At 40.3% G+C, this 25552-nt stretch overlaps 4 protein-coding genes across 5 annotated transcripts; 2 read left to right on the plus strand and 2 right to left on the minus strand.

Annotated features, from left to right (window-relative positions):
* Positions 1-296: 296 nt before the first annotated feature.
* On the minus strand, positions 297-25198 carry LOC144646128 (glutathione hydrolase 1 proenzyme-like). The gene is made up of 8 exons (XM_078505654.1): positions 24979-25198; positions 22876-23360; positions 22197-22395; positions 21075-21379; positions 20260-20396; positions 19855-20045; positions 2284-2524; positions 297-791 (listed from the first exon to the last, which is right to left on the minus strand). Exons 1-8 carry the CDS (start codon positions 25050-25052, stop codon positions 525-527), a joined length of 1899 nt encoding a protein of 632 aa, XP_078361780.1. The 5' UTR covers positions 25053-25198; the 3' UTR covers positions 297-524.
* On the plus strand, positions 4321-18628 carry LOC144646125 (E3 ubiquitin-protein ligase TRIM45-like). Of its 2 annotated transcripts, XM_078505652.1 has the most exons (2): positions 4322-6552; positions 18521-18628. In XM_078505652.1, exons 1-2 carry the CDS (start codon positions 4440-4442, stop codon positions 18532-18534), a joined length of 2127 nt encoding a protein of 708 aa, XP_078361778.1. In that variant the 5' UTR covers positions 4322-4439; the 3' UTR covers positions 18535-18628. The 2 variants fall into 2 exon arrangements, with proteins under 2 accessions (XP_078361777.1, XP_078361778.1); XM_078505651.1 differs by lacking the exon at positions 18521-18628 and having other exon boundaries at positions 4321-6692.
* Positions 9112-15727, minus strand: LOC144646124 (uncharacterized). Its single transcript, XM_078505650.1, has 2 exons — positions 14009-15727; positions 9112-10029 (listed from the first exon to the last, which is right to left on the minus strand). The coding sequence occupies exon 1, from the start codon at positions 15300-15302 to the stop codon at positions 14094-14096; it is 1209 nt and encodes a 402-aa protein (XP_078361776.1). The 5' UTR covers positions 15303-15727; the 3' UTR covers positions 9112-10029; positions 14009-14093.
* Positions 16336-18659, plus strand: LOC144646127 (E3 ubiquitin-protein ligase TRIM45-like). The gene has a single exon (XM_078505653.1). It carries the CDS (start codon positions 16407-16409, stop codon positions 18657-18659), a length of 2253 nt encoding a protein of 750 aa, XP_078361779.1. The 5' UTR covers positions 16336-16406.
* Positions 25199-25552: the final 354 nt, after the last annotated feature.

Raw genomic sequence — 25552 nt, forward strand, 5'->3', positions numbered from 1 at the left:
TTTTCGAGCAAATAAGCCAGACTACCTGTACGAGAAATTGTCTAAATGTAACTTTTTGCTATTGTATTTAGAAAAAAATCAAAAAGGTACACTTAGATCATCTTCGTACTCTTGCTCTGACCTTGCCCTGCTTCCGCAAAATATTTCCGAATAAAGAATAGGTAAACAAGTACCCCTGATCGGGCTTTTAAAAACGTTTTATTGCTTATCAGTACTGCCCAGGTTAAAAATACAATCAAAGTGCTAAACGTGTTAGAGGTCCATACAAAACTAAGGTGAAAAAATATTTTTATATATATATTTGTTCTACTGATTATCACGACATGTTGAAAAACATTTCGACCGATCAGCTGTTATAAAGCGGCCACATGCACAAACCATTTCCCCAAGGGTGGCCGCTTAATAGGGGTTCGACTGTAGTCTGAAGTGTCGTCGCCCTAACCCCGCCTCTCAGGAGGTTATAAAGGTTAGAAGACGGCTGGCACTTCAGACTACAAGTGATAAGTTGAATGCTTGAGTTCTGATCAGTATCCTGCAGCCCAGCCGCTCTTTCTGGGGTCGGATTTGCCTGTTAATGTTCCATCCTCGTTTCTGGCCACAGCCTGTACTACTGCGTAACCACTGATGTTTCTAACCTCGTGCCCAAGCTTCTGCAGTCCTTCTTGGATGGCGAGGGGCATGGGGTAATCTTTGTCGATACGAATATACATCGGAAGTAACTGATGGTGGAGCCTGGGCTCGACTACTGCTTGTGGAAGAGTTCGGTTGAACCACAGGTAATTCATCATTACCTGAAAAACAAAACATTTCAATCGTGCATTAGAGCGGTTTTCACTTGAGTGTCGAAAGTAATTTGCGTTTGCTTTGGTTTTGCATTACTACGCTTAGTGATTGGTTTAATTAAAAATCTCGTGTCACTTCCTTAGCCAATCAGAAGTAAAATCTAAACCAATCGTGACTCACTCACGCACGTTTTCCCGCGCTTCGTGGCTGCGACATGTCTTTGCTTCCAGTTTTGATTGGTTGACTGGATTGACGGTGTCTTTTGTGATTGTCCAGAGAAATTACTTTGGTTTTGTTTTTACTACACTCATTTCAAAACTGCTCTTGGTTGGAACATTCCTAGTATATAAAACTGTCTTATCCCACGCACTGGCCAAGCCTTGCTTTTATAGACCGCTCAGTTGCTAACGCGTTTCTTGAGCTTTATAATTGGTACAAAATATGCTGTTTCTTGTCCTGACCATTCAAAGCAAAGACGAGAACAGAGGCATCCAATCAGAAGAAAATGCAAATCCAATCGTGATTTTGCTCACGTGACTTTTCCCGCGCTTTTCATTGTTTGCCTGCCTTCAATGAACAACGCAAACACAAGGCAGTTGGATTCAAATGCCACCTAGTTGTAACATTTTTCACGCCCTGATTGCGAACTTCCGATTGGACAGATTGAAAGCTTGTAATCAGAAAGTGGAATTAAAAATAAACTGATTTTTTAAAGTTTTCAGAACAAATTTGCGAAAAAAATTAAGTTAGGCAAAATGTCTTCTTCAGAAGCTCTGAAGTCACTGAATTGGCGGCTCCCTCTGGCTGGAAGACGTCTTTCTCACCGATGCACAGCCGTGCAAAATGCAATCAAAAGAGACATTCCGCAACATTTTGAAAGTTTTAAATCGACATTAAGAAGTTTACATGGCTACAACACTAGACATGGATACCTACCTAGACTGCCTAAACCTAAAACGGAAAGCGGAAAGAGAGTATCCTACTTCCGCTTTACAAATGACTGGATGTCTCTCCCAGTATTTTTAAGAAAGCCAATGCCATGCGCGATTTTTAAGAAAAACCTTACAAGGTGCTTACTGGATAAACATTTTTAGACGATGAACAAATATTTTTAGTTCCACAATGTTATATAATGTTAATAGATAACTATTTGTAATTAGTTTTTTTTTTAGGACGGTAGGTAGTTATTTTATCTTAGATCTGTGGCATTTGTACTTCCTTTTAGATTTTAATACTTTTTTATTTCCCATTTTTAACCTTAGTTAGTAGTATTTTAATTCTTGTCCTAGTTTTTAATCTTAGTTAGCATACAACATAGGTTTTGTCTTTTTATTGTATTTTAGATTTTAATGTATTTTAATGTTTAACATTTATTTTCTCAGAGGACCCTCCTGAAAACCACCCCCTAGGTGATTGGAGGCCTCCTCTTAAAATATTATTATTTATTTTATTTATTCATTATTTTTATTGATTAAAAACCTGTGGGGCAAAATTTCTTACCAAAGAAATGGCGGTGGTAATTTTCGTTCCACCAGACGCTCCGATAACCAAGCGGGCCACTCCATCTTTGTCCAAAAATAGCGACGGCGCGGTCGAAGACTGGGGCCGTTTTCCAGGCTGGATCATGTTTGACTCGGAAGGTTCCACTCCATAAGCGTTCTTTACACCGGGAGTCGAAAAGTCGTCCATTTCATTGTTGTAGATAATGCCCGTGCGATTAGAACGATACTTCGACCCAAAGCTGAAAAATGATAACATAACTGTTAGAGGCGGTTGTGTCGTGTGGTTTTTCAGTAGCCGCAGAAAGGGGGGGGGGAGCCGGGGATGCTCGTCGTCTTGCTTAAGAAAATTTACGAATTTAGGTCTTAGTGTGGGTGCCCAGGACAGAACGCCAATATTTCAGCCATCGAGGTCTCGTTTACGGTTGCGCGTAAGAGAATTAGTTCTGTTTAGTAAAAAATTTAGTAACCATAGAGAGTTAAATAGATGTGGTAGATAAATAACGCCTCGTTTCCTTGTCCCCTACTTCATGTATGGAGGGGATCAGAACGCTTATTTTAAAAAAAAATGAAATTCCAGAGGGTGGGTTTTAAAACAGTGCTTACAGTCTGCAAAGAAGTCACTCTCTCAGGGAGGAGGGAAGCAGTGATAAACGATGGCAGGGAAAAATAAAAGAAGGACGGAAAAAGGAGAAACTGAAAATCGCAGAACTTATACTACAAACATCCCCTCGCCGTTTATTTTTTTCCCCAGTGAAGTGATGAATTAAAAGCTGCTTAATTATGAGAAAAGTAAGGGTAAGACGGGGGAAAGAAGGGAATGTCAGGGACTTCCTATAACTGGTTTTTCGACCAAGTTTAATCACTAGTTTAACACCCTTTTTGAAAAAACACTCATAATGAACAAAAAATTAACGTAAAAATTACCCAAAGTTTCGTTGATAAAGAACTTAGAAGTTGCTATTGCCTAAAGACTTCAAAATAATAATCGGTTTAGACAATTTATCATTTAGACACACAAGCTTCGTCCTCCTTCCTACCCCTCTCCTCCTTCCCCCTCCTCCCCCTACCCCACATGGGAGAAAAGATGATTGTTTGAAACAGTCAGACAAGAACGCTTCCAAATGCTCCTGAGGCAAATAATTGAGATATTTTTCACATAACTGTCTTTGTTGTTTTTATTACCACCCATGTTGCCTTCATTTTACGGCGGGATAATAATAGCTTTCATCACATTTAGAACTCTAAATGCCTCAGTGATCCCAGAAACAGCGTCCTCACAACGCAAAAATTCACTTTGATTCATTTATTGGAGTTTGAACATGGTTTGAACCCATTGATGCTTTCTTGCTTGACTAAGTCACAAATCTTAGAAAACTTGAATGTTAAACAAATCTCCCGGCCGCCAAAACGTGATACCGTTTGTCAGTTAAATGAAGCGTAAATCAATATTGAAAACCAGCATCTCGAAAAGCTTCTACGTCTATAAATTTCTTGCGAGCCTCGGTGACAACTTTTTACGATCCATGCAACTTTTGATCTCATCAGGCAGTGCAACCAGTACAGACTATTTCATTATTGCAAAAATTTTGCCAAGCTCACTGATTTCATTCAAAAACTTATCCGATTAAATTTGGAAGGTCAAGGAATCCTAGCCCTAATAACAATTCTAAGAAATCTTAGCCCTTCTTGTGGTTATTTTTAAATTAAGTCACACCAAATCAAAACATTTCAAAAATAACCATGTTTGATTGGCCAATCTCAGAAGAATCAGCTATTGTCCTTTTCAACAAACTTCAATCATTTCTTAGAAAACATGTCTAGAGGTTTCTTCAATATGTGAAACAGAGACAATTCTTAGAAATCTTGGCTTTTGTCCCTTTCTGAAGTCACACCATATCAAAACATTTCTAAGGACTTTACATGATTGGTCAATGTGACAATAAACGGAGATTATATCAATCATCTTGTCAAACAAACCCGTCTAAACATATAAGGGTCAAGCTAAACTGATCACAATTCTTAGAAATCTTACCTGTCAAACACACCTCTAAATAAAGGGCTATGATTGGTTAATATCAACAGTCCTTCGATCACAAGACTTTATTGTTGACGGCGTTTACAACTGCAAACCTTCGGTATATTCTGCCTTTAAACATGGATATCAAAACTTTGCTGAACAATCTTCATGAAGAAGTATCCTGTTCTGTGTGTATGACCACGTTCACTGACCCAAAGCAACTGCCATGTTTGCATAGCTTTTGCCTTCACTGCTTAGAAGGTATTCTACGAACGAGTGGCCGCCGTGATATCATAACATGCCCAGAATGCAGAAGAGAAAGTAGAGTCCCTGCAAGTGGAAACCTGAACGACTTGCCGACCAACTTTCGCATCAACAGTTTGCTAGATGTGTTGGCTATCAAAGAGTGTAACACTGCGGGTGTGAAATGTGGAAATTGCGACAAGAAAAGCTCCCAGAGTTCGTACTGCTTCCAGTGTTCTTCTTTCTGGTGTGATTTTTGCATCACTGGACACAACATAATCCGGACTAATACAGGGCACAGGGTGTTGGCGCTGAAAGACTTTGAAGATCAAGACATCGAGGACGTGTTAAAGCGACCAGCTTTTTGTCCAAAGCCAGGACACGAGAAGAAAGAATTGGAATTCTTTTGCAAGAACTGTGCAGAACCCGTTTGCAACTTTTGTGTTGCAACCATTCACGAAGGTCACGTCAAGATACTTTTGGAAGAAGCCGCAAATGAACGCAAATTGGAAGTCAAGACTGTGATTGAATCGCAAAAGGAAAAGGCAGAACAGATGAAGAACAAAATCTCTGAACTTGACGAAAACTCCGCCAAGATTCAAGCACAGATCGCCACTGTGAAAGAAAGCGTGCAGCAGTTTGTTGATGACATGACGGTTGTTATGGAAGCGAAGAAGCAGGAGATCTTTAATGAAGTGGAAAATCAAGGAAAACAATCACTCCAACGTCTGGCAAAACAAAAGAGTGAGATTGAAAATCGAGTGAAAATGTGCGAAACAGCCGTTGTCAAAACTGAAACACTTCTTAGACGAAGCTCAAGCGCTGAGATTGTCAACTTGGACAAGTCATTGAACACAATCTTTCCAGACGGGGTCAATAATGAAGGAGAACAAGTCGACTGTGACCTCGAAAGCTTTCGTCAATTCATTTTCGAAAGGAACGAAACATTAATGGAAAAAGCCAATGGTGAAGGAATCGGCTCTTTCAAAACTTTTCTTAGGAAAACGGAAGCGCATCAATCAAGCGCCGAAGGAAAAGGAATCAGTGAAGCTACTGTTGGACTTCAAGCAAATTTTACTTTGACAACAAGAAATGCTGAAGGAGAACAATGTTATGAAGAGCGTGATTCCGTGACAGTGGAGATCAGAAATCAACAAGGCCATGACTGTGCGACGAAAGCGCGAGTCCAAGATAACAGGGATGGTAGCTATAAGATCAGCTATTTTGCTAAAGAAACCGGCAAATGCGAGGCATCAGTAAAGGTAAATGAAGAGTATGTCCCTGGCAGTCCATTTGCGGTTAATGTCAAACTCAGACAGTTCAGAGCCGTGTTGTCTTTTGGACAACAAGGTTCGTCTGTCGGAATGCCTAGCAAGCCTTTAGGAGTTGCCGTAAATGAACGTAACGAATTTGCAGTGACTGACAGTGGTAACAACCGAGTTCAGGTATTCAGTAGTGATGGGACTTACGTTAGATCTTTTGGTATAATGGGTGATAAGCAGGGGGAATTTAACTTTCCTTCCGGGATAGCCTTTGGTGAGAACGGAAATATTATAGTGGTAGACAGTTATAACCACCGTATTCAATTGTTCAGTGAGAAGGGTGAGTACCTGAGTCATTTTGGTGAGAAGGGAAATCTTGATCACCAGGTGACGACTCCAGTCGGTTTGTCCGTAAACAGTGACGGGCATTTTATTGTTGCTGTCGCAGGAAACAAACTTATTAAGATCTTTTCCCCGAGTGGCCAGTTTTTACGCAAAATAGGCGAAGAGGGTTCTTTTTCCTATCCCTATCACTGTGTCCAATATGACAATTTTTTCATTGTGTCAGACAGTCGTGAACATTGTATTAAAGTTTTCAGTAGGGATGGAGATTTTAAGTACAAATTTGGAAAGAAAGGGGAGGGAGACGGGGAGTTCAATACACCTCATTTCTTGTCAGTTAACAAGGCAGGACACCTGATGGTCTGTGATGAATTGAATCACAGGGTTCAGGTATTCGAACTGAGTGGAAAGTTTATAACTAAGTTTGGAACAAAGGGGACCGGGATAGGAGAGTTTATTAACCCAGTGTCTACAGCAGTTCTTAGTGATGGTAGGATAGTTGTGACTGACTACTGTAACAATCGCGTCCAGGTATTTGAGTAGATGTGATGTACGCTCAGTTGTTACGAAAAATAATCTTTCATTAATTAATATTTCTTTCTTGTATTTAAAAAATATACGAAGAAAATGATTGTGGCAAAGATGTTATTGAATCCAAACAAGTAAGGTTTTGATTGATTATGTAAACTTTGTAATAGGGTGTAGATGGACAGTTAAAAATGACAGCTGTCAGTTTAACTTTTTTGAAGATTTCGACAGATGCGATTTGTCACTAGCCAGTATAACCTTCGGACCATTTCTTTTAGTCGAGTGTATATTGTGATCTGAGCTAAATGGTAGAATAGTGTATACCGATTAGGCGTACTTAATTCTAAGATTACTTAATTTCCAATTCTTCAATTTTACCAATGAAAGTATACTTGTCAAACTTGAAGGAGCGTGTCTCTGATTCTTCAGTTGTAAAATTCTAGTTTTTGTAATTTGCGTTTTTTTTTTCGAATTGAAAGTTTACCTGGAAGAGCGATCTTCCTATTCGGCGATTCTGCGTTTCCAGGGTGTTAAGAGGACAGAAATTCTGCGATGCGGGAGCTTTAAAGCTGTTTTTGAAGTCTATTTTGCTTTTTCCTTGAAGTAGAATCGAAAGATCGGAGAATATTAGGAGAACATTGAGAAATCTTAAAATAAGAGAAAATTAGAATTAACTTGGATTACCCAAATAATTGAAGTTGAAATATCCCATTGATGATGACTGTAATAGAAACTGAAATATCTAGTTTAATTTGGAATTACTTTTTAAAACATTGCTTATGATTGATTTTATGTTCATTGTTTTGGCATGTAACATACATTTACTAAGACCGCTTTTTGGAAGTAAAGAAATTCAAAATACATGTAGTTTTGAATCATTATGGAACTTACTAGATCATAATTACAGAGGTAACTCCAAGCAAAGGAATTTTCGAGCTTAAGAAGTTTTTAGTGTCAGTCAATGAAATATTTTAAATTATTTTAAATACTGTTGTATTCAATATATGTTTAATTTTCTTTAGTAGACAATATATAGTTGAATTTTGTAAACAAACAGCGGATATCTTTCCTGTGACATTAGAAAATTTTGTAAAAGCATAGTTGTCATTATAATGTAAGATTTAGAGATTTAAAAGTGTGAATAAATTGCAAGGAAGTTTTCCAAACTTTGCTTTATATTTTTTGCTTGTTGACAATAAAGGGGGGGGGGGGGGGGGGGGTTGTAAAAAGGACAAATAAATAATAAAAAGACAAAGTGAGGTGCTGACATGAAGGAAGAAATTTCATCAGATATGTGCCAACAGTTGACCGCAGAGAAATCTTTTTTCGTCTCGTTTCGACCCAGCGATGCTTTCTTGCTTGACTAAGTCACAGTTCTTAGAAAACGTGAATGTTAAACACATCTCCCGGCCCCCGCAAAACGTGATGCGGTAAATCAATATTGTAAACCAGCATCTATCAAACATTTTTGCGTCAACATTGGGGTTTTCTCAAAGAGCTTCTTCGTCTATAAATTTCTTTTGAGCCTCGATGACAACTTTTTACGATCCATGCAAGTTTTGATCTCATCAGGCAGTGCAACCAGACAGACTGTTTCATTATTGCAAACAATTTGCCAAGCTCACTGATTTTATTCAAAACTTATCCGATTAAATTTGGAAGGTCAAGGAATCCTAATAACAATTCTAAGAAATCTTAGCTCTTCCTGTAGTTATTTTTAAATTAAGTCACACCAAATCAACCATTTCAAAAATAACCATGTTTGATTGGCCAATCTCAGAAGAATCAGCTATTGTCTTCTTCAACAACCTTCAATCATTTCTTAGAAAACATGTCTAGAGGCTTCTTAAATATGTGAGCCGAACTTACGGTGGCCCATAGGTGTCACGGCAAAACCAAAAACTTCACGGCAAAACCAAAATCATCACGGCAAAACCAAAAACTTCACGGCGAAACAAAAAACTTCAAGGCAAAAACAAATTACCTTACGGCAAAACCAAAAACTTCAAGGCAAAAACAAATTACCTCACGGCAAAACCAAAAACGTCACGGCTAAAACAAATTACCTCACAACAAAACCAAAAACTTCACGGCAAAAACAAATTACCTCACGGCAAAACAAATATATACCTTACGGCAAAACCAAATACCTCACGGCAAAACCAAATACCTCACGGCAGAATCAAATGTCAAACTCACGGCAAAACCAAATAACTCACGGCTATATCAAATTTAGTTCACGGCGGAAGTGAATTTCACGGCGGAAATGACTCCTTTCTCGAAGTAGAGGTCACTCAGGCATTGGAAAAATGGCGGGCGTCTGACAACCGGGAGTGTTTTGCTGTTGTCTTAGTGTCAATCAGAATAGAGCGATGTTTTGCCACCATTGTGGCACCTCAGTTGGAGCTAACTCAAATTACTGTGTAAAGTGTGGAAAAGGTAAGCTTTTTATGTTTTGCAAAGTACAGTAGGATTTTATAATCTTCGTTTCGGAACAACACGTGCTGTAGCTTGCGAGCGATCGCATTGAAGGCCTGAAGCGATGAACATGAAAGGCAATTGTGTTCTTACATTTTTACACGTTTAGAAACAGGGTTACTTTGAAGCTGCTTGTGGAGCTGACTTAATTATAATCGAAGTTGGCTGATGTCAATAAGTGGTTGTGTTGATTCAGAAGCTGCGCGAGCTTTACAACACACCGAAAAATCCGGGGGGGGGGGGGCACTCCCATATATGAGCTATATAGGTATGTGCCGCTGTGAAGGGTATGGTTTTCAAGCAGTTTAGTCTGGGATATGGTATAGAAATCAGAGAGTTTTGGTCTGGAATAGGGTATCATTTGCCGGGAAACTGATCAGTGGTATGAAGGATTAAGTTCGGAATAGGAATAGAAACTCGGAATAGAAAGAGACTTCTAAACGTAAATAAAGTCATCGTGGCAATGTTGTTGACAGATGGATTTCTATTAAAAAGCACTATATAATGATACAGTTCTAAAAAAACAAGTCTGGGAAAGGGTAGGGATTTTCAGTGTCTAGTCTAGTATAGGGTTGCAAAATCAGCTGAACATGGTCTGGTATAGGGTAAGGGTTTCAGAGTCTCAGCGGCACACCCCCACCCAAAAATATATAGAGTGCCTCCTCCTCCTGGGCTTTCGTAAGGGTTTCTGGGTAAGCTTATAAAAGGAGGGGCTTATATCCAGGGGGCTTCTAAGTGATATAAAAAAAAAACTTTTCGAAACATGCCACGGCAGTGTTTATCTGTCTTCCAGCAGATGGGGGCTTATCTAGGGGGAGGTTGCAGGAGGTGCACCCCCTGAGATGGCCTGCGGCCCTCTAATACAACTGGTATTCTGCAAAAAAAAAAAAAAAAAAAAAAGTCAGTTTCGCCATTCTTTAGTGGTGCATCCCCTCTTAAGAAAAATCCTGGGTCCACCCCTGCGGGGGGTGGGGGGGGGGGGAGGTGTTGTGCTCATAACCGGATGTAGTTTTTTCAGGTAGATTGGGAGTGGCCTATAGCCATGGGGCTTATAACCAGAATTTTACGGTATATGTTTACAAATTAATCCCACTCCCGATTGTTGTGCAAACAAACTTACAGATTATCCCCCTAGTAGGGAGGTATATAAAAGGGTACGGATATGAAAAAGTAGAGAAAATCTGTCATTTACCGGTAGGGGATTTTGTTTAAGTTTTCTTTTATCTGAGAGACACAGTTCTTGTGAAAAATCATGCTAAATTAGCATTTGGTCGATTGATTGAATAAACGAATTCATTTCAGAACTTGTGCAGGATGGTAAAGAGATGGCAGATGCATGTAAACCAGGTCCATCTGGCTGTTCAGAGCCACCAAAGGGCAAAGGTGCATTTGGTCGAGTATTAAGTTTCAAGGAATATTATGAGCACAAGACAAAGGCCGACTGTGGACGACAAGTGCCTTCAAAGAAGAACCAAAAAAATAAAGGCACCAAAGGTAAAGAAATAAATCCTGAGGTGGTTATTTTTATTGGACTGATGGAATGGTCTGAAGATGAATCAAATCTGAAGCCTAGACGAGGAAAGCGTTTAGCGCTGAAAGTTCCTAGAGATGCCCCATATAAAGTCCTGTGTGAGAAGGCAGTTGAGAAATGGAAGAGTTTCAACAGCAACCTTTATGAAGAAGGTGAAGATTATGTTCTCTTGCTTGATGATGGTAAAGAGGCCTTGTTTTTGCCTGGACCGGCAAAAGAGTTTTTTTCTTTACATCGTTACCAGGAAGAAGTAGGCAAAGACTTTAAGCGAATAACTCTGTATCTTTGCACTGCTAAAGAGTTTAAACATTCAGAAACTGTTGGCCTTGATTGGAATGATGAACCAGAGAATGAATATGAAGATTCAGCTGATAAACAAGGAGAGAATTCTTCAAAGCGATTGAAAATAGACCTGACCTCCAGTGATGAATGTAGTGAAAGAAGTGAAATTGGAGAAACAGAAATTCAAATAAAACATGATGAAGAAGTTGCTATGGAACTGCAAAGGCAGTTACTTGAAGAAACCACCCACAATGAGGTTGCAGCCACAAGTGCTGATGTGAGTGTGAAAGAACAGGAAATAGAGATTAAGAGCACTAAAAACTTTACTAGTCCCACTGCTGTGGTCCAGGAATTAGAAAAGAGAGTGGACAAGACAAATCAGTTTTTTATCACTATCAGGAGGCAAACACCTTTACCACGTGTTTTAAACTTGTGGCGGTATGAGGCCAAAAGGCAAGGTGGACATCATCAAATAAAAGTTAAGTTCCTAGGGGAGGATGGAATTGACTCGGGAGCGTTGGCAAGAGAGTTTTTCACAGAAGTCATCCCTGCTGTTGGAAATACATTATTTCCCAATGGAAGCCCTATTGATTCAACATATCATGTCCAAAACGGCAACTTTAGGACAGCTGGGGAAATTGTAGCCAACAGTCTTGCACAAGGAGGACCACCACCTTGCTTCCTGGATGAAGTTGCATTTCAGACACTAGTCAACCCTAAATTGGATATCCTAAACCTGAGCGAAGAAAATGACCTGACCCAGAGCGAGCAACAGCTACTTGACAGCATAAAGAGTGATATTGACAACCACAGGGACACGATTCTTGAACATGGATACACTGGACCAATTGATATGGCACACATTGATGGTATTGTTAGATCGGTTGCAGTCAGCTTGGTGAGCAAGCGCATCCTATACCTCCAGGAGTTCAAAGAAGGCCTGAAGATGTATGGACTAGCAGACATTGTTACAAACCAACCAGCAGTCTGCCAGCCCTTCTTTGTGAAAGAGCAAGTTCAAGATGTAGATGCCACTTATTTGTTCAGTTTGATTAACCCAGAATTCTCTCCAGCAGGCTCAACACGAAGAGAACTGGAAGAAACGATGATGGACAACTTCCAGGACTTTCTAATGGCCTTAGATGAGGGACCTATTACTGGGTATGACTGTCCAGTTGCATGGAATTACAGTGAGGATCATCCTGGTGACATTCTGGAACCAAACACAGAGGGGTCATTTGAAAAGTTCGACACAGCTGAGTTGACATCTGCTGGAGTAATGGGGTGGCTTACAGGCCAAAAACACAGGCAGTTAAATGGACAAAAGGTTGAAATTATTGCAAAGTTTGATCATGAGTGTTTAATGCGAAACCCATCACACACCATTTGTTTCCCCTTAGTAGGGGCCTGCGGTATGGAAATAACATTTCCAGTGAATCATATGAAAGGATACGATGCATTTAAAAATGTATTTCTATTAGCCCTTTGCAAAGGCCAGGCTTTTGCTAAACCATGAATTATAATGTCTTTCTGTAAGGTCCAAGTTGTACCTATCTAAATGGCCTTGTAGGTTTGATAGCTGCCTATTGTTAAACTTCCTTGACATCATTCTTAAACCTGAGCTTGGTTATCTTTCCAAGTGTTTGCTTATCTAAACAATGCCAAATCTAAACTTCATAACGGCAAAAAGATACAGATAATTGTATGTTGACATCAGATACAGTACTTTGATGCTCATATTCTCTTAACTTAATCTCAACACCACCACTTAACAAAAAGTGTTTATGAAAAGTGAGACCCTGGTTAACAGCTGTAGTCTGTTTCGATTGTCATTGTAGTCATAGTTGTTATATGATATCATGCCACTTACAGTATTGTTTAAAAGTTGACATTTTATTTCACACAGAAACACATCTGTGTAATGTTTGTGACAGCTACTTCTGCTGGGAAAAGCATGTTACCAGTTTATATTTTAGTCTTTTAACAGGCGTTTTTAGGAGCCCATGGACACTGGCCGTTTTCATTTTTTGTTACTGTTGTTGCCGCTCTATAGATAAAGTAAACTGCATAGAGCATAGTTTTAGTACAGGCAAAACAATAAGACTTAGTAGTGTTTTATAATGCACCTCATTTTGATGAAAATGTGTTACATTCGTAGACAAAAATTGTTGGGAAATTGCCAGTTTTGTGCTGGTAATACTATTTCTTCGAACGCCAGAACTAAAACCATTTGAAACTAATAACTTTGACCATTTCTTTAACATCCTATTCAATGTTGTGTTAAAAGGTTGCAGATATAATGTATGACATCGAGAAGGAGAAAAGCGATAGCTTGCTGAACAGTTTTGTCCAAGTTGTAGTTACATGTTTACCTTTATGTTGAGTTGATAGAAAACAATAAAATATCAACAAGTTGGTTAGCAAACTGTCCATAATTCTGTTATATTACATCCTTAAATAGTACATAGCAAAGCATGAATTCATCTGCAAAACACCAACTTACTAAGGGACAGATCATTTTTTCTAGAGTTTAGGAGGGGGGGCGGTGGGGAAAGCTGGTGGGATTTGATGGCAAGCCCCTGTAAACCCTCTACATCAAGTTTTTTCCCCCTTCCCCTCATAGTCCTAAAAATTTTAATTGTTGTGTCAAGAAAGCAGACAAGCAGACACCAAAAAACTGTTGTTGCCACAAGCGTAGTTTGGTAATGAAAATCAATACCTATTTATCAATTGATAAAAATGGATATAACTTGCATTTGTTATCGATTTCTAGTAAACGATCCTCGTTTGGGTGATGCAGGTTTTCAATTAAAATAAATAAATGCCCCTCCCCCCCCCTCCCCCAAGGAAAATTTGGATTTTCAGATACCCAGTAGAGATCCTTTGGGCATTCTGGGAGACTGTTTGCATCATTATGGATGACACCATTCTAAAACATAAAGCAAATTATTTTGGGTGATCCCATTTGAACCCTTATTTTTTAGCAGCCCCCCGCCCTCCCCCCCCCCCCTCAAAAACAAAATCCAAGAACTTTTTCTACCTCACAGAAAAAATGCATGGTCCCTTCGGTATTGTCAACAATCAGAGCCTAGAAAAGCAGTCATATGAGATGGGTGATGGAAACGTTAAGTGGTGCTTCCATTGTAGGCAAACTGTAGAAGAATGTCATAGAGCTCTAGTGCTTCCCTCCAATCATTAGGTTGCTCAAGACCACAAAGTCCAGAAACGTACTGAAAGTATTCCTGATACTCATTGTCAGAATCGATTTCAATGACATGGGACCGAGCATAATTTCTTTCTGCTTCACTTATGGGTAGCAAGAACTGATCAGTAGACCCATGAAGTTCAGGAAGGTAAAACAGTGAATCTGGTCTACCGCTCATAGTGTCATGACGAGACCCTCGAATGCGGTGAGTGTTCCAGTGTTCTTTAACTTCATCTAAGATTTTTTGTAGCAGCCCAGAAAAGCAAAACCACAGGCATTCCATTTCAAGTTCTGAAGTCAGATCGACTACTCTTCCCTCTACCATATCTTTGAAAAAATTTATCCACCAAGTAGAGTGCGATTTCCTGAGAAAGGCCCACCAGGCTTCTATTCGTTGGTTTCGGGGGGAAGGAACGTACCTATGACTGTCTGGGTCATCTCTTAAGAAAGATTGTATGGCCGCCATAATCCCATTCTCGGTGCCCAGATCTGTGACCAGATCAACAGGACAACCCCCATACTCTTCAACGGCATCAAGATAATAAGCTGCCACATTGTTTGGTTGATTATTTGATCGCGTTACATATAACCACATTATTTTGCGGCTCCAACCATCAATGCAGCCATGGATTGCAAAGCCAAACGGCTTAAGTTTATCGTAGCCGTCACAATGCCAAGCATAGTTTGGGCCTGGGTTGTGATACTTTCTCTTCTTAAGACGATGAGCCTTTCGTAATTCGCTGCCTTCTGGATCTATTTCTTTGAGGAGCTCTTGAACAACGATGCGTGGTACCCTTTTACCTTTGAGCTGCAGAGTATGCCATACCGATCTATATCCTTGTAAACATCCAGGGCCGTTGACAATACTCTGGATGGATTGCCTTATATCATCCATGTCATAATCCGGTCTTTGCCTTTTAAGACCATACTGTTTGATTCGTCGTTTCAAGGTACTTAAGCTCATTTCAATACCATGGTTCTTAAATAGAAACAAACGTATTTCTTTGTACTCGAAACCTCTGAAAAAGTAATACCGAATGAGACCTTCTTCATCTTCTTCCTCCTCTGGCAGCTCTAAATCCCCGTCTTCCGAGTCTTCCGATTCCGCCATCTTTGCTTCAACCGACATGCAACACGCGAGGGGATGACAAATAACTTCCGCCGTGAAATTCACTTCCGCCGTGAGCTAAATTTGATGTAGCCGTGAGGTATTTGGTTTTGCCGTGAGTTTGACATTTGATTCTGCCGTGAGGTATTTGGTTTTGCCGTGAGGTATTTGGTTTTGCCGTAAGGTATATATTTGTTTTGCCGTGAGGTAATTTGTTTTTGCCGTGAAGTTTTTGGTTTTGTTGTGAGGTAATTTGTTTTAGCCGTGACGTTTTTGGTTTTGCCGTGAGGTAATTTGTTTTTGCCTTGAAGTTTTTGGTTTTGCCGTAAGGTAATTTGTTTTTGCCTTGAAGTTTTTTGTTTCGCCGTGAAGTTTTTGGTTTTGCCGTGATGATTTTGGTTTTGCCGTGAAGTTTTTGGTTTTGCCGTGAAGTTTTTGGTTTTGCCGTGACACCTATGGGCCACCGTACGAACTCAATTCGAATTTGGACCGACCCAAATTGACAAAAGTACGCCTCTTGATTCAGACGCCGTACTTTTTGGCCGTTCCGAGGCCGTTCCTAATACAGTTCCAATAAAAATAAATACATTATAATAAAATACATTGTAGTAATTTATGAATTAGGATCGGCACATGAAAAGTACGGCGTCTGAAACAAGGCCGTTCCAAAGGCGTTCCACAGGCGAAATTCTCGGCCAAGCCAGGCGGGAAGAACGGGCGAGCCGTTCCAAATTGAAATAGCCGTTCTAATTTGATTCAGACGCCGATCTTTTTATGTACTTAATTCAAGGAATTAGGTTGGGCTCATGAAAAGATCGGCGTCTGAACCGGGCCTTAGGAACCTTGGCTTTTGTCCCTTTTTGAAGTCACACCATATCAAAACATTTCAAAGGACTTTACATGATTGGTCAATGTCACAATAAACGGAGTTTGTATATCAATCACCGTCTAAAAATATAAGGGTCAAGCTAAACTGATCACAATTCCTAGAAATCGTACCTGTCAAACACGCCTCTAAATAAAGGGCTATGATTGGTTACAGTAATACCAACAGTCCTTCGATCACAAGACTTTATTGTTGAAGCGTTTACAACTGCAAACCTTTGGTGTATTCTGCCTTTAAACATGGATATCAAAACGTTGTTAAACCATCTTCACGAAGAAGTATCCTGTTCTGTGTGCATGACCGCATTCACTGACCCAAAGCAACTGCCATGTTTGCATAGCTTTTGCCTTCACTGCTTGGAAGGGATTCTACGAACGAGTGGCCGCCGTGATATCATAACATGCCCAGAATGCAGAAGAGAAAGTAGAGTCCCTGCAAGTGGAAACCTGAACGACTTGCCGACTAACTTCCGAATAAACAGTTTGCTAGATGTTTTAGCAATAAAAGAGTGCAACACTGTTGGTGTGAAATGTGGAAATTGCGACAAGAAAAGCTCCCAGAGTTCGTACTGCTTCCAGTGTTCTTCTTTCTGGTGTGATTTTTGCATCACTGGGCACAACATAATCCGGACAAACAGCGAGCACAGGGTGTTGGCGCTTAAAGATTTTGAAGATCAAGACATCGAGGACGTGTTAAAGCGACCAGCTTTTTGTCCAAAGCCAGGACACGAGAAGAAAGAATTGGAATTCTTTTGCAAGAACTGTGCAGAACCCGTTTGCAACTTTTGTGTTGCAACCATTCACGAAGGTCACGTCAAGATACTTTTGGAAGAAGCTGCAAATGAACGAAAATTGGAAGTCAAGACTGTGATTGAATCGCAAAAGGAAAAGGCAGAAGAGATGAAAAACAAAATCTCTGAACTTGACGGAAACTCTACCAAAATTCAAGCACGAGCAGCCAACGTGAAAATGAGCGTGCAGCAGTTTTTTGATGACCTGACGGCTGTCATGGAAGCGAATAAGCAGGAGATCTTTAATGAAGTGGAAAATCAAGGAACACAGTCACTCCAGCGTCTGGAAAACCAAAAAACTGAGATTGAAACTCGAGTGAAAATGTGTGAAACAGCGGTTGAAAAAGCTGAAACACTTCTTAGACGAAGCACAAGCGCTGAGATTGTCAACCTGGTTAAGTCGTTGAACACTTTCTTTCCAGAAGGAGTCAATAATGATGAAGAAAACGTCGACTGTGACCTCGAAGGCCTTCGTCGATTCATTTTCGTACGGAACGAAACATTAATGGAGAAAGTAGTTACTGAAGGAATCGGTTCTTTCAAAACTTTCCTTAGCAAAACGAAAGCGCATAAGTCAAGTGCCGAAGGAAAAGGAATCGGTGAAGCGATTGTTGGACTTGAAGCACAGTTCAATTTGACAACAAGAAGTGCTGAAGGAGAACAGTGTTATGAAGAGCTTGATTCTGTAACAGTGGAAATCAGAAATCAACAAGGCCATGACTGTGCAACGAAAGCGCAAGTCCAAGATAACAGGGATGGCACATACAAGTTCAGTTATTTTGCCAAAAAGACCGGAAAATGCGACGCATCAGTAAAGGTAAATGAAGAGCATGTCCGTGGCAGTCCTTTCACTGTTCACTTTAAACCCAGACAATACAGACCTGTGTTATCTCTTGGACAACAAGGTTCGGCTGTCGGAATGCTAAGCAAGCCTTTTGGAGTTGCCATAAATGAAAGCAACGAACTCGCAGTGACTGATAATGGCAACAACCGCGTTCAGGTATTCAGTAGTGATGGGACCCACTTAAGATCTTTTGGTAGAAAGGGTGCTAAGCAGGGGGAATTTAACTTTCCTTCCGGGATAGCCTTTGATAAGAAAGGAAATATTACAGTGGTAGACAGTCATAACCACCGTATTCAACTGTTCAGTGAGCAGGGCGAGTACCAGAGTCATTTTGGTGAGAGGGGATATCTTGATCACCAACTGGCGACTCCAATCGGTTTATCTGTAGACAGTGACGGAAATTTTATTGTTTGTGTCCGAGACAGTAAAATAACTAAGATCTTTTCTCCTAGAGGCCAGATTTTACGTACATTTGGCGGAGAGGGCTCTTTTACCTATCCATATCACTGTATCCAATATGATAAATATCTTATAGTGTCAGACAGGGATGAACATTGTATTAAAATGTTCGATAGGAAAGGCAATTTTCTGTACAAATTTGGAAAGAAAGGGAATGGGGATGGGGAGTTTAATACACCTGGTTGCTTGTCAGTTAACAAAGCAGGACAACTAATGGTCTCTGATCTGAATAATCATAGAGTTCAGGTTTTTTACCTAAGTGGAAAGTTTATAACAAAGTTTGGAACAAAAGGGAGCGGGATAGGAGAGTTTAATAGACCAATCTCAACAGCAGTTTTCAGTGATGGTAGGATAGTCGTGACTGACTTCCAAAATCATCGCATCCAAATTTTTGAGTAGATATGATTTCCACTCAACTTTTATGAAAAATGACTTTCTCATTGAATAATTTGTTTCTAGTATTAAAAATTATGCTTAGAGTAATAATATGACAAATGTGTGTTTTGATTTGTTAGTATAACCTTCTTAGGGCCATTTCTTAGTCCAGAGAGTAGTGTGATCTGAGTTGAAATGGTAGAATAGTGTACACCGATAAGGGGTACTTAATTCTTAGATTATTTTTCAAATTCTTCAGTTTTACCAAGGTATACCTAAGGAGCGTATCTTTGCTCTTTCAATCGCTGATTCTACTTTTTTGTGTTAAATTTCCGTTTTTACCAATTGATTGTTAACCTGTAAGCCGATTGTCCGATTTTGAGATTCTTTTATTTATTTTGACTGTAACAGAAACTGAAGTACTGTCAGGCTAGTTTGAAATTACTTTTAAAAAGTTGCTTATGATTGATTTTAAGTTAATTTGTCGGCATGTTACATACATTTCCTAAGACCGTTGTTTTGAATTGAAAATACAGGTAATTTTCAATCATTGCTAGATGCTGATCATTGCTAGATCATAATTATGTCAAATATTATTTTTTTTATGTCAAGTAATAAAATACTTGTTACAGAGATAGCTCCAAGCAAAGGAACTTGTGAGAGGGTCCTGAAGGGGGGAAGGGGTATAAAATTCCATTTCCCAGCCTATTGTTTTCCTGACTTTCCAAATCCCAGTCCCAGTTCTATTGTTTATTTGTTTGCGATTCCCAGTCCTAGTGACCCAAATTTTATTTTCCCAGTGAAAATTTGCCCAAATTCCAGTTCCCATTTTGCTTCTTCATGCCCCTCGATCACCCAATTCCTTGGACAGTGCATAAGGTTTGAGCCAAATGAATATACAAACACATCATTGGCAGATCGTAGGGAAAGCGGCCCCCGTCCTATTTGTGGAAAGAATGCAAGATCCAAAGGGTCCCCGTCATTTTTAGCAAGAAATAAAAGCCAAACTTAACTCCGCCCCTCTCCCCTCCTCCCCGGTGAAAAACACCGCGGAGAAAACCTGGGACGAGGTTACCCACTTTTCGTAGAAGTTGTATTATTTTTAAACACGTTCTCAAAATAAAGCCAATTCTCTACAAATCACGATTATTTTAGAGGCCGTAGTGGAACAGACCCTTTAATCAATGAAACAAGACTAAAATACGAGAACTGTACTCACAAGAGATTTATCGTTGTGGTTGCAGAAACAGCGTCGCCATTTTCCGCGATAACAGACAAGTGCGATGTTCCCTCGTTACTTGCGCTATGATAGAAGTTGCCATAATACCGGTAATCTGTAAATGTTTGGTTGTCCCATATCTTCCGGCGGATAGATTCGGCAAACTCGGCGTTGGTCATGTTCTTTACAATCTACAAGATGACATTTTCACATATTCGTTAGTAGTTACTTGATAAGCGATTCTTACGAGCTATAAGCTTGAATTTTCTCTTTTACCCGAGTGTTGTCGCAGACATTACAGAAGGAGTTATTTAGACCCAAGGGCGTGGTAGGGGCAAGAAAGCTGGTGGTGTGGGGTTGGGGGTGGGGGGCAAGTAGGAATCTATTCAAAATCACTCAAATTACCTCAGTAACATTTGCAAAGTCCTGATCTCCCAGTAACGCTCTGTAAGCGTACGCAAACTTGAACGCCTCTACAATCCTGTGGTATGTCAAAACTGAATTGTTTAGTCCTTGCCGGTCGGAAGGCTTCATGTTATATCCTTAAAAAAAGATAAGTGAAAGTGAACAAGAACATTGAAGGAAACAACTTAATTTTCTTCCGTCCGCATTATTGCAATGGAAATTTTCGCTCAGGAACGCGTAAACCAAGCATAAACGCAGCAACACACAGCAACGCGTAAAGCAAGTCGGTTGATCATTGCCAACAAATGTTTGGAGAAATTTGGGCAATGAAAAGGGGTTACCATTCTCGCTTAAAGGGGTCCCTATAGGGGGTTGTTTTTACCCTAATTCTAGACTAAGAGCAGTCTGTCTCTATTTTTTCGCAACGGTTTCGCTTCCCACTCTACCAGTGTGGGGAACAAATGCCATTTGATGGTGACTGAGCCCGCGGTTTTTGTTCCAGAAGTTGTTAAGCAACATGAAGAATTTGTACGCGCGATTGCTTTCGAAGTTCTCGTGAGCGCTTGCGCTAGTTTTTGATTCGATGAAATAATTTGGAAACTCTTCGAGTGCTTCAACGAATATTTGCCAAAACCGGCACTTCCCCCCCCCCCCCCGACTGCTACGGACTCTGGGAAAAAAATAGGGATTGCTCGTAGTCTACTCTAATCCATTCAGAGAATAAAAGCAAGGAAATCGCAGTCTAAATAGACTGGTCTCTTTCTCTATGACGACTCTGCGTCGGCACTACAACTAGTGCAAAAAGTTAAGCTTACCTTTTAAAATATTCAGGATAAAACTTAACACCACCCCACTTCCCGGGGGAGGAGTAGAGTACCAAGAGTAGTTTCCCACAGACCCGTTCATAGGTCTTCGAAATTTGACTTTGTAGTTCTTCAAATCATCCAAGGTGAAAATGCCCCCGCCATCTTTAATATCTTGTACAATATCTTTGGCTAGTTCTCCGTTATAAAAGTCTTCAGGATCATCGCGGATTCGTTCCAAGGTTCTGGCAAACTTGGGCATGTAGAGAATTTCTCCTAGCTTCTTTAATTCACCGTCCTTGTTGAATAGAAGTTCCCTTCAAACAAGTATTAAATCAGTAAGTCAGTACTGAATACCAAAGATAATAGTCCATTTTACAGTTGCCTGCCAAGTGACCTGGCCTTTGAATGGTAGTGAGGCTGGAGGTGACCTTGCATTGATACAAACCTCTCTGCTTTATCATGTAAATGTGACTAGTTTGCATCAAAACAGCATGATTAACACAACAAAAGCAGTGAGGTCTGTATCAAATCAAGGTCACCTCCAGCCTCACTTCCATTCAAAGGCCAGGTCACTTGGCAGGCAACTATAAAATGGACTATTGACTTTAATGGTCACTCCAATATTACATTGACTAGCTAAGAAAACTGCAGTGGAAAGAAAACTTGCGCAACCGTCACACGTTCGTGTTTCACCCTTGTTTAGCTGCAAAAGGTAATTTCATAAGAAATACGTAAGCGAATAGTTCCGTCATGACCGGCGCTGGTTTGCTTTCCTTGTTTCCTGTCAGGATTTCGAGCCCTCACTCATCCGTGATACGCCTTGGAACTCACAGTGGGACTACTTTCATCTTCAAGATATGACTGAGCTCGCTGCCTCAATTATGAAGGTTGGTTTGTAACGTGAGAGAAAGATAACGTTTACTAACGTGGTAGAGAATGTAGGAATCAAATAGGGCTTAGAAAACTTTACAAGATTTCACAAGGACCTGAGGCAGGGAATGGATATAGGCTCGCTTATTCAGAATCATAGGAATCGTACTGATCAAGATTTAGTTCTAATTATACTTATAATAAAGTCTTTTAGTCTGTTGTGTCAACATTACTGTACATAAAACTATTTATCCACTTTACCTATGTCCTGGATCAGCCTTGAGAATCGGTGTATAACGTGTTCGTGTCGCCGCGTAGTGAGCAGAAGGGCCGAACGGAAATCCGTTTCTCGCCATGTCAATGGAAGGTTGTACCAGATCCACCCAGTGCAGTTTACCGTATTTCTTCCAGGCTTCGTAAAGTCCTTTCACCTCACCAGGCACACCAGCGGCTGTCGCACCTGTATGTAAAGAAGACAAAGTCTGCGTTCGAGCCAAATGGCCCATGCTACTAATTGTACTAAATCTTATCCCAGTTTACGTAGCATGAAGTGACCAGGAGTGTTTATACTCCCCCTTTATGTGATGCTAGTCCATCGCAGGGTTACCCCCCCCAGCATTAAATTCGCGGGTACCCATTCATACACCTGGGTGGAGAGTACGCTGTGAGAGTAAAGTGTCTTGCACAAGAACTCAACGTAGTGATCCCGGCCAGGGCTTGAACCCGGACCGCTCGATCCGGAGTCCAGCGCACTAACCATTAGGCCACCGCGCCTCCTCGTCGCACCTGTTATAGGCAAAAAAATCAGCACACTGTGTTTATTGCGCTTCAGAGCCTGAGAAAAAATCTTAATAAACGCCAGACTCTAGGCCTGAATAGACATGGGTTAAAATAATCCCGGGTCTAAATAACGGCCCCCAGCGTTCCATCGAAGACCTACCTAGTCTAGAGCTCATTGCACCTCCAACATACATCTTTCTATTGGCTTTCCCCGGGGCTTCTTCTCGAAAGTCAATCACCTCTACAAATCTCGTACTCTTCTTGTACACAACCATAAACCCACCGCCGCCAACTCCAGCAGAATGCATGTTGTAAACCCCGATACAGAACAAGGCGGCGATCGCCGAATCCATGGCGGATCCTCCTTTCTTTAGAATTTCCCGGCCTATCTCCGAGCAGGGACCAGCATCTGATGCAACTACGGCGTGTTTGTAGGGGCCATCCGCCCCCGGGGGGGCGGTCGGTGGAGGTAGGATGGGTCTTGGGGTTGGTGTGTCACTTGGGGGCGCACTGGGCTTGTCGGTAACAGGCTTGTCCGGTTTGGACTGCTTTTCTCTCGTGAAAACAATGGCGACCGTAATAATGATTACCAGTACAATAACAGCAACTACAACACCAGCAATGATGAGTCTTCGCTTATCTGGTCTGAAAGGTGGAAGGAGACAAAGAAGTAAAAGCTTTGCATACACTTTTTTATATCAATAAGAACGTCTAATTTTCGAGCTAAAGCTGAACGAGAATAATGTTTCTATTTTAAGGCTTAAGCCTTAAGACCTTCTCCCACATGTTATAAAGTTCTACTTTTTTATTTTTTTAATACGTGTTTCTATTTTGAACAAAGGAAACGTACATAAATAAATGCAATAGAAATTCGTGTTACCGGTTAATGTGACAAATGTGCATTCAACTACTTTGGGCTCAGTTGAACCAGCCCTTCCTTTTAAGCGCCCTGGTTGAACTGTTGTTTATTTTTTTCTGAAATATTTTTAATGTAAAGTTTGGTTTCCTTTTTAAAAACGAGTAGTGTAGCATTGCATTCTTAAGGGCTGGATGCAAATGGAATAGATAAAATAGATATGTTTTTGAATAGCTCTGGTATGTTAGTAGAGTATTATTTTAATCAATCTCAACCTCGACGTTCGTACGAAAAACTTTTTTATAAATTAAAGACATCGTTACATGTGTGGTAATGGTTATAAAAAATAGTCATAGTCATAAAAAGAGCGCGAACACATTCCTAACTCTCTTAACCCTTAACATGCTAAGCCCGGATTATTCCGGGATTTGGAGGAATGGCCATTCTGCCACTTATGACGTCACCAATTTACACGTCAGCAGATTTTTGTGATTTGCATCTTATAGAGCTTGGATCGGATCTTTCCAAATTTTGGCTTATGCGCATGCGCCAAAGAAAAATATTGTACATTTTTACATGGCAATTTCATCAAAATCTTCCTGCATTGTCAGAAAGTGCATGTTTAGCAAAATTAGAGAACTTTTGGACCGTCGAGCCAAGAAAATCGATTAACGCGTTTTTAGGAATAATTTCAGCATATTAAGGGTTAAAATTGTGGACTGTCTTCGTTTTAAACAAGTGTGTTGATATGTGTTAATGATAAGTTGTCATAAATATTCACTTTACTAGACTGAGTCACGAATGAATTGTACGGACCATTGCCTACGGGAACGCGTTTTGAAATATCAGGGATAACTTTAAGCTTTTTTTTGTCTGTACGGGGATAAGTTTGATAAACATTTAGCGGGAAAAAAGAAACTCCGTTTTGCTCCTCAGCAGAGGGCCACGTCGCTTGTCTGTCATAAGTAAACTAATAAGGTGTTATGACCATTCAATTTGCTTTCTCAATTTGCTTTCTTAATTTGCTTTCTCAAATGTGTTTATTGAGCCGTGTCTTTTTGCAATAACAGTCAACACCGGCTTGTTCTGGGCGCCTCTTTAAAACGAGACACGCACCTCACTTCAGACCGTTTTCTTTATTATTTATCACGCCCAGTGCGGATACAATTTGTGCTTATCACGACTCGAAAGTGTCTGCCAGTAGGAATCGGGCGGAGAAGGAACCTCGCAAGCAGTACTGCTAAATGACTTACTATCAATATGCTATACTGCAGATACAAACAAATCGTCATTTAACATACACTTCGGAAATTGGACTTACGGTTTTGCTACTGAGTCTGATCGCACGGCACATTTACTTATATAATCGCGTGACACATTCATTTATATAGTACATTCGAGTCTTACCTTTTCTTCGGAGCGTCTTCTTCAATATCAACCGGCTTGTACAAGACCTCCTTTGTCGCCGCTTCGCTGCTCATTTTGCTTCGTACACAGCTTTAATCAAATCAACAAACGAGTTGGCGAATATCAAGCCCTGCAATCGGTCTGCAAAAATTATTTCTCGGTTCTTACGTGCAGTGGGAAATTAGCTCGAACTAATTAACAAATAGTAACATAATGCAATGCATAAATGTCATGCGACTAGCTTTATCACAAATCAATAATTATGCAAATAAAGTTGTCTACCAAACCTTTGAAGCATTGCATGAGATTTCAATTAGACAATAAAAGTTGGCTGCACCCAGCATTCAGGGGTACGGGGGTATGGGTATGGGGTATACTCCCATAAATTTCGGATAGGGGTGTGCCGCGAAGGTTCTTACACCCTTTTTAAGGCCCAAAACTGAAAAATGACACCCTATTCAAGAGAAGAAGAAGCGTACGCAAATAACGGCTAACCGCGTACGGCAAAACACAAATCTTTATAAAATCAAAATCGATTTACTAACACTTGAACGGATGCCTTTTTACGTTTAGC

This window comes from Oculina patagonica, chromosome 3 (genome assembly GCF_052425735.1).
Source record: "Oculina patagonica isolate OP01 chromosome 3, crgOcupat, whole genome shotgun sequence".
NCBI lineage: Eukaryota > Metazoa > Cnidaria > Anthozoa > Scleractinia > Oculinidae > Oculina > Oculina patagonica.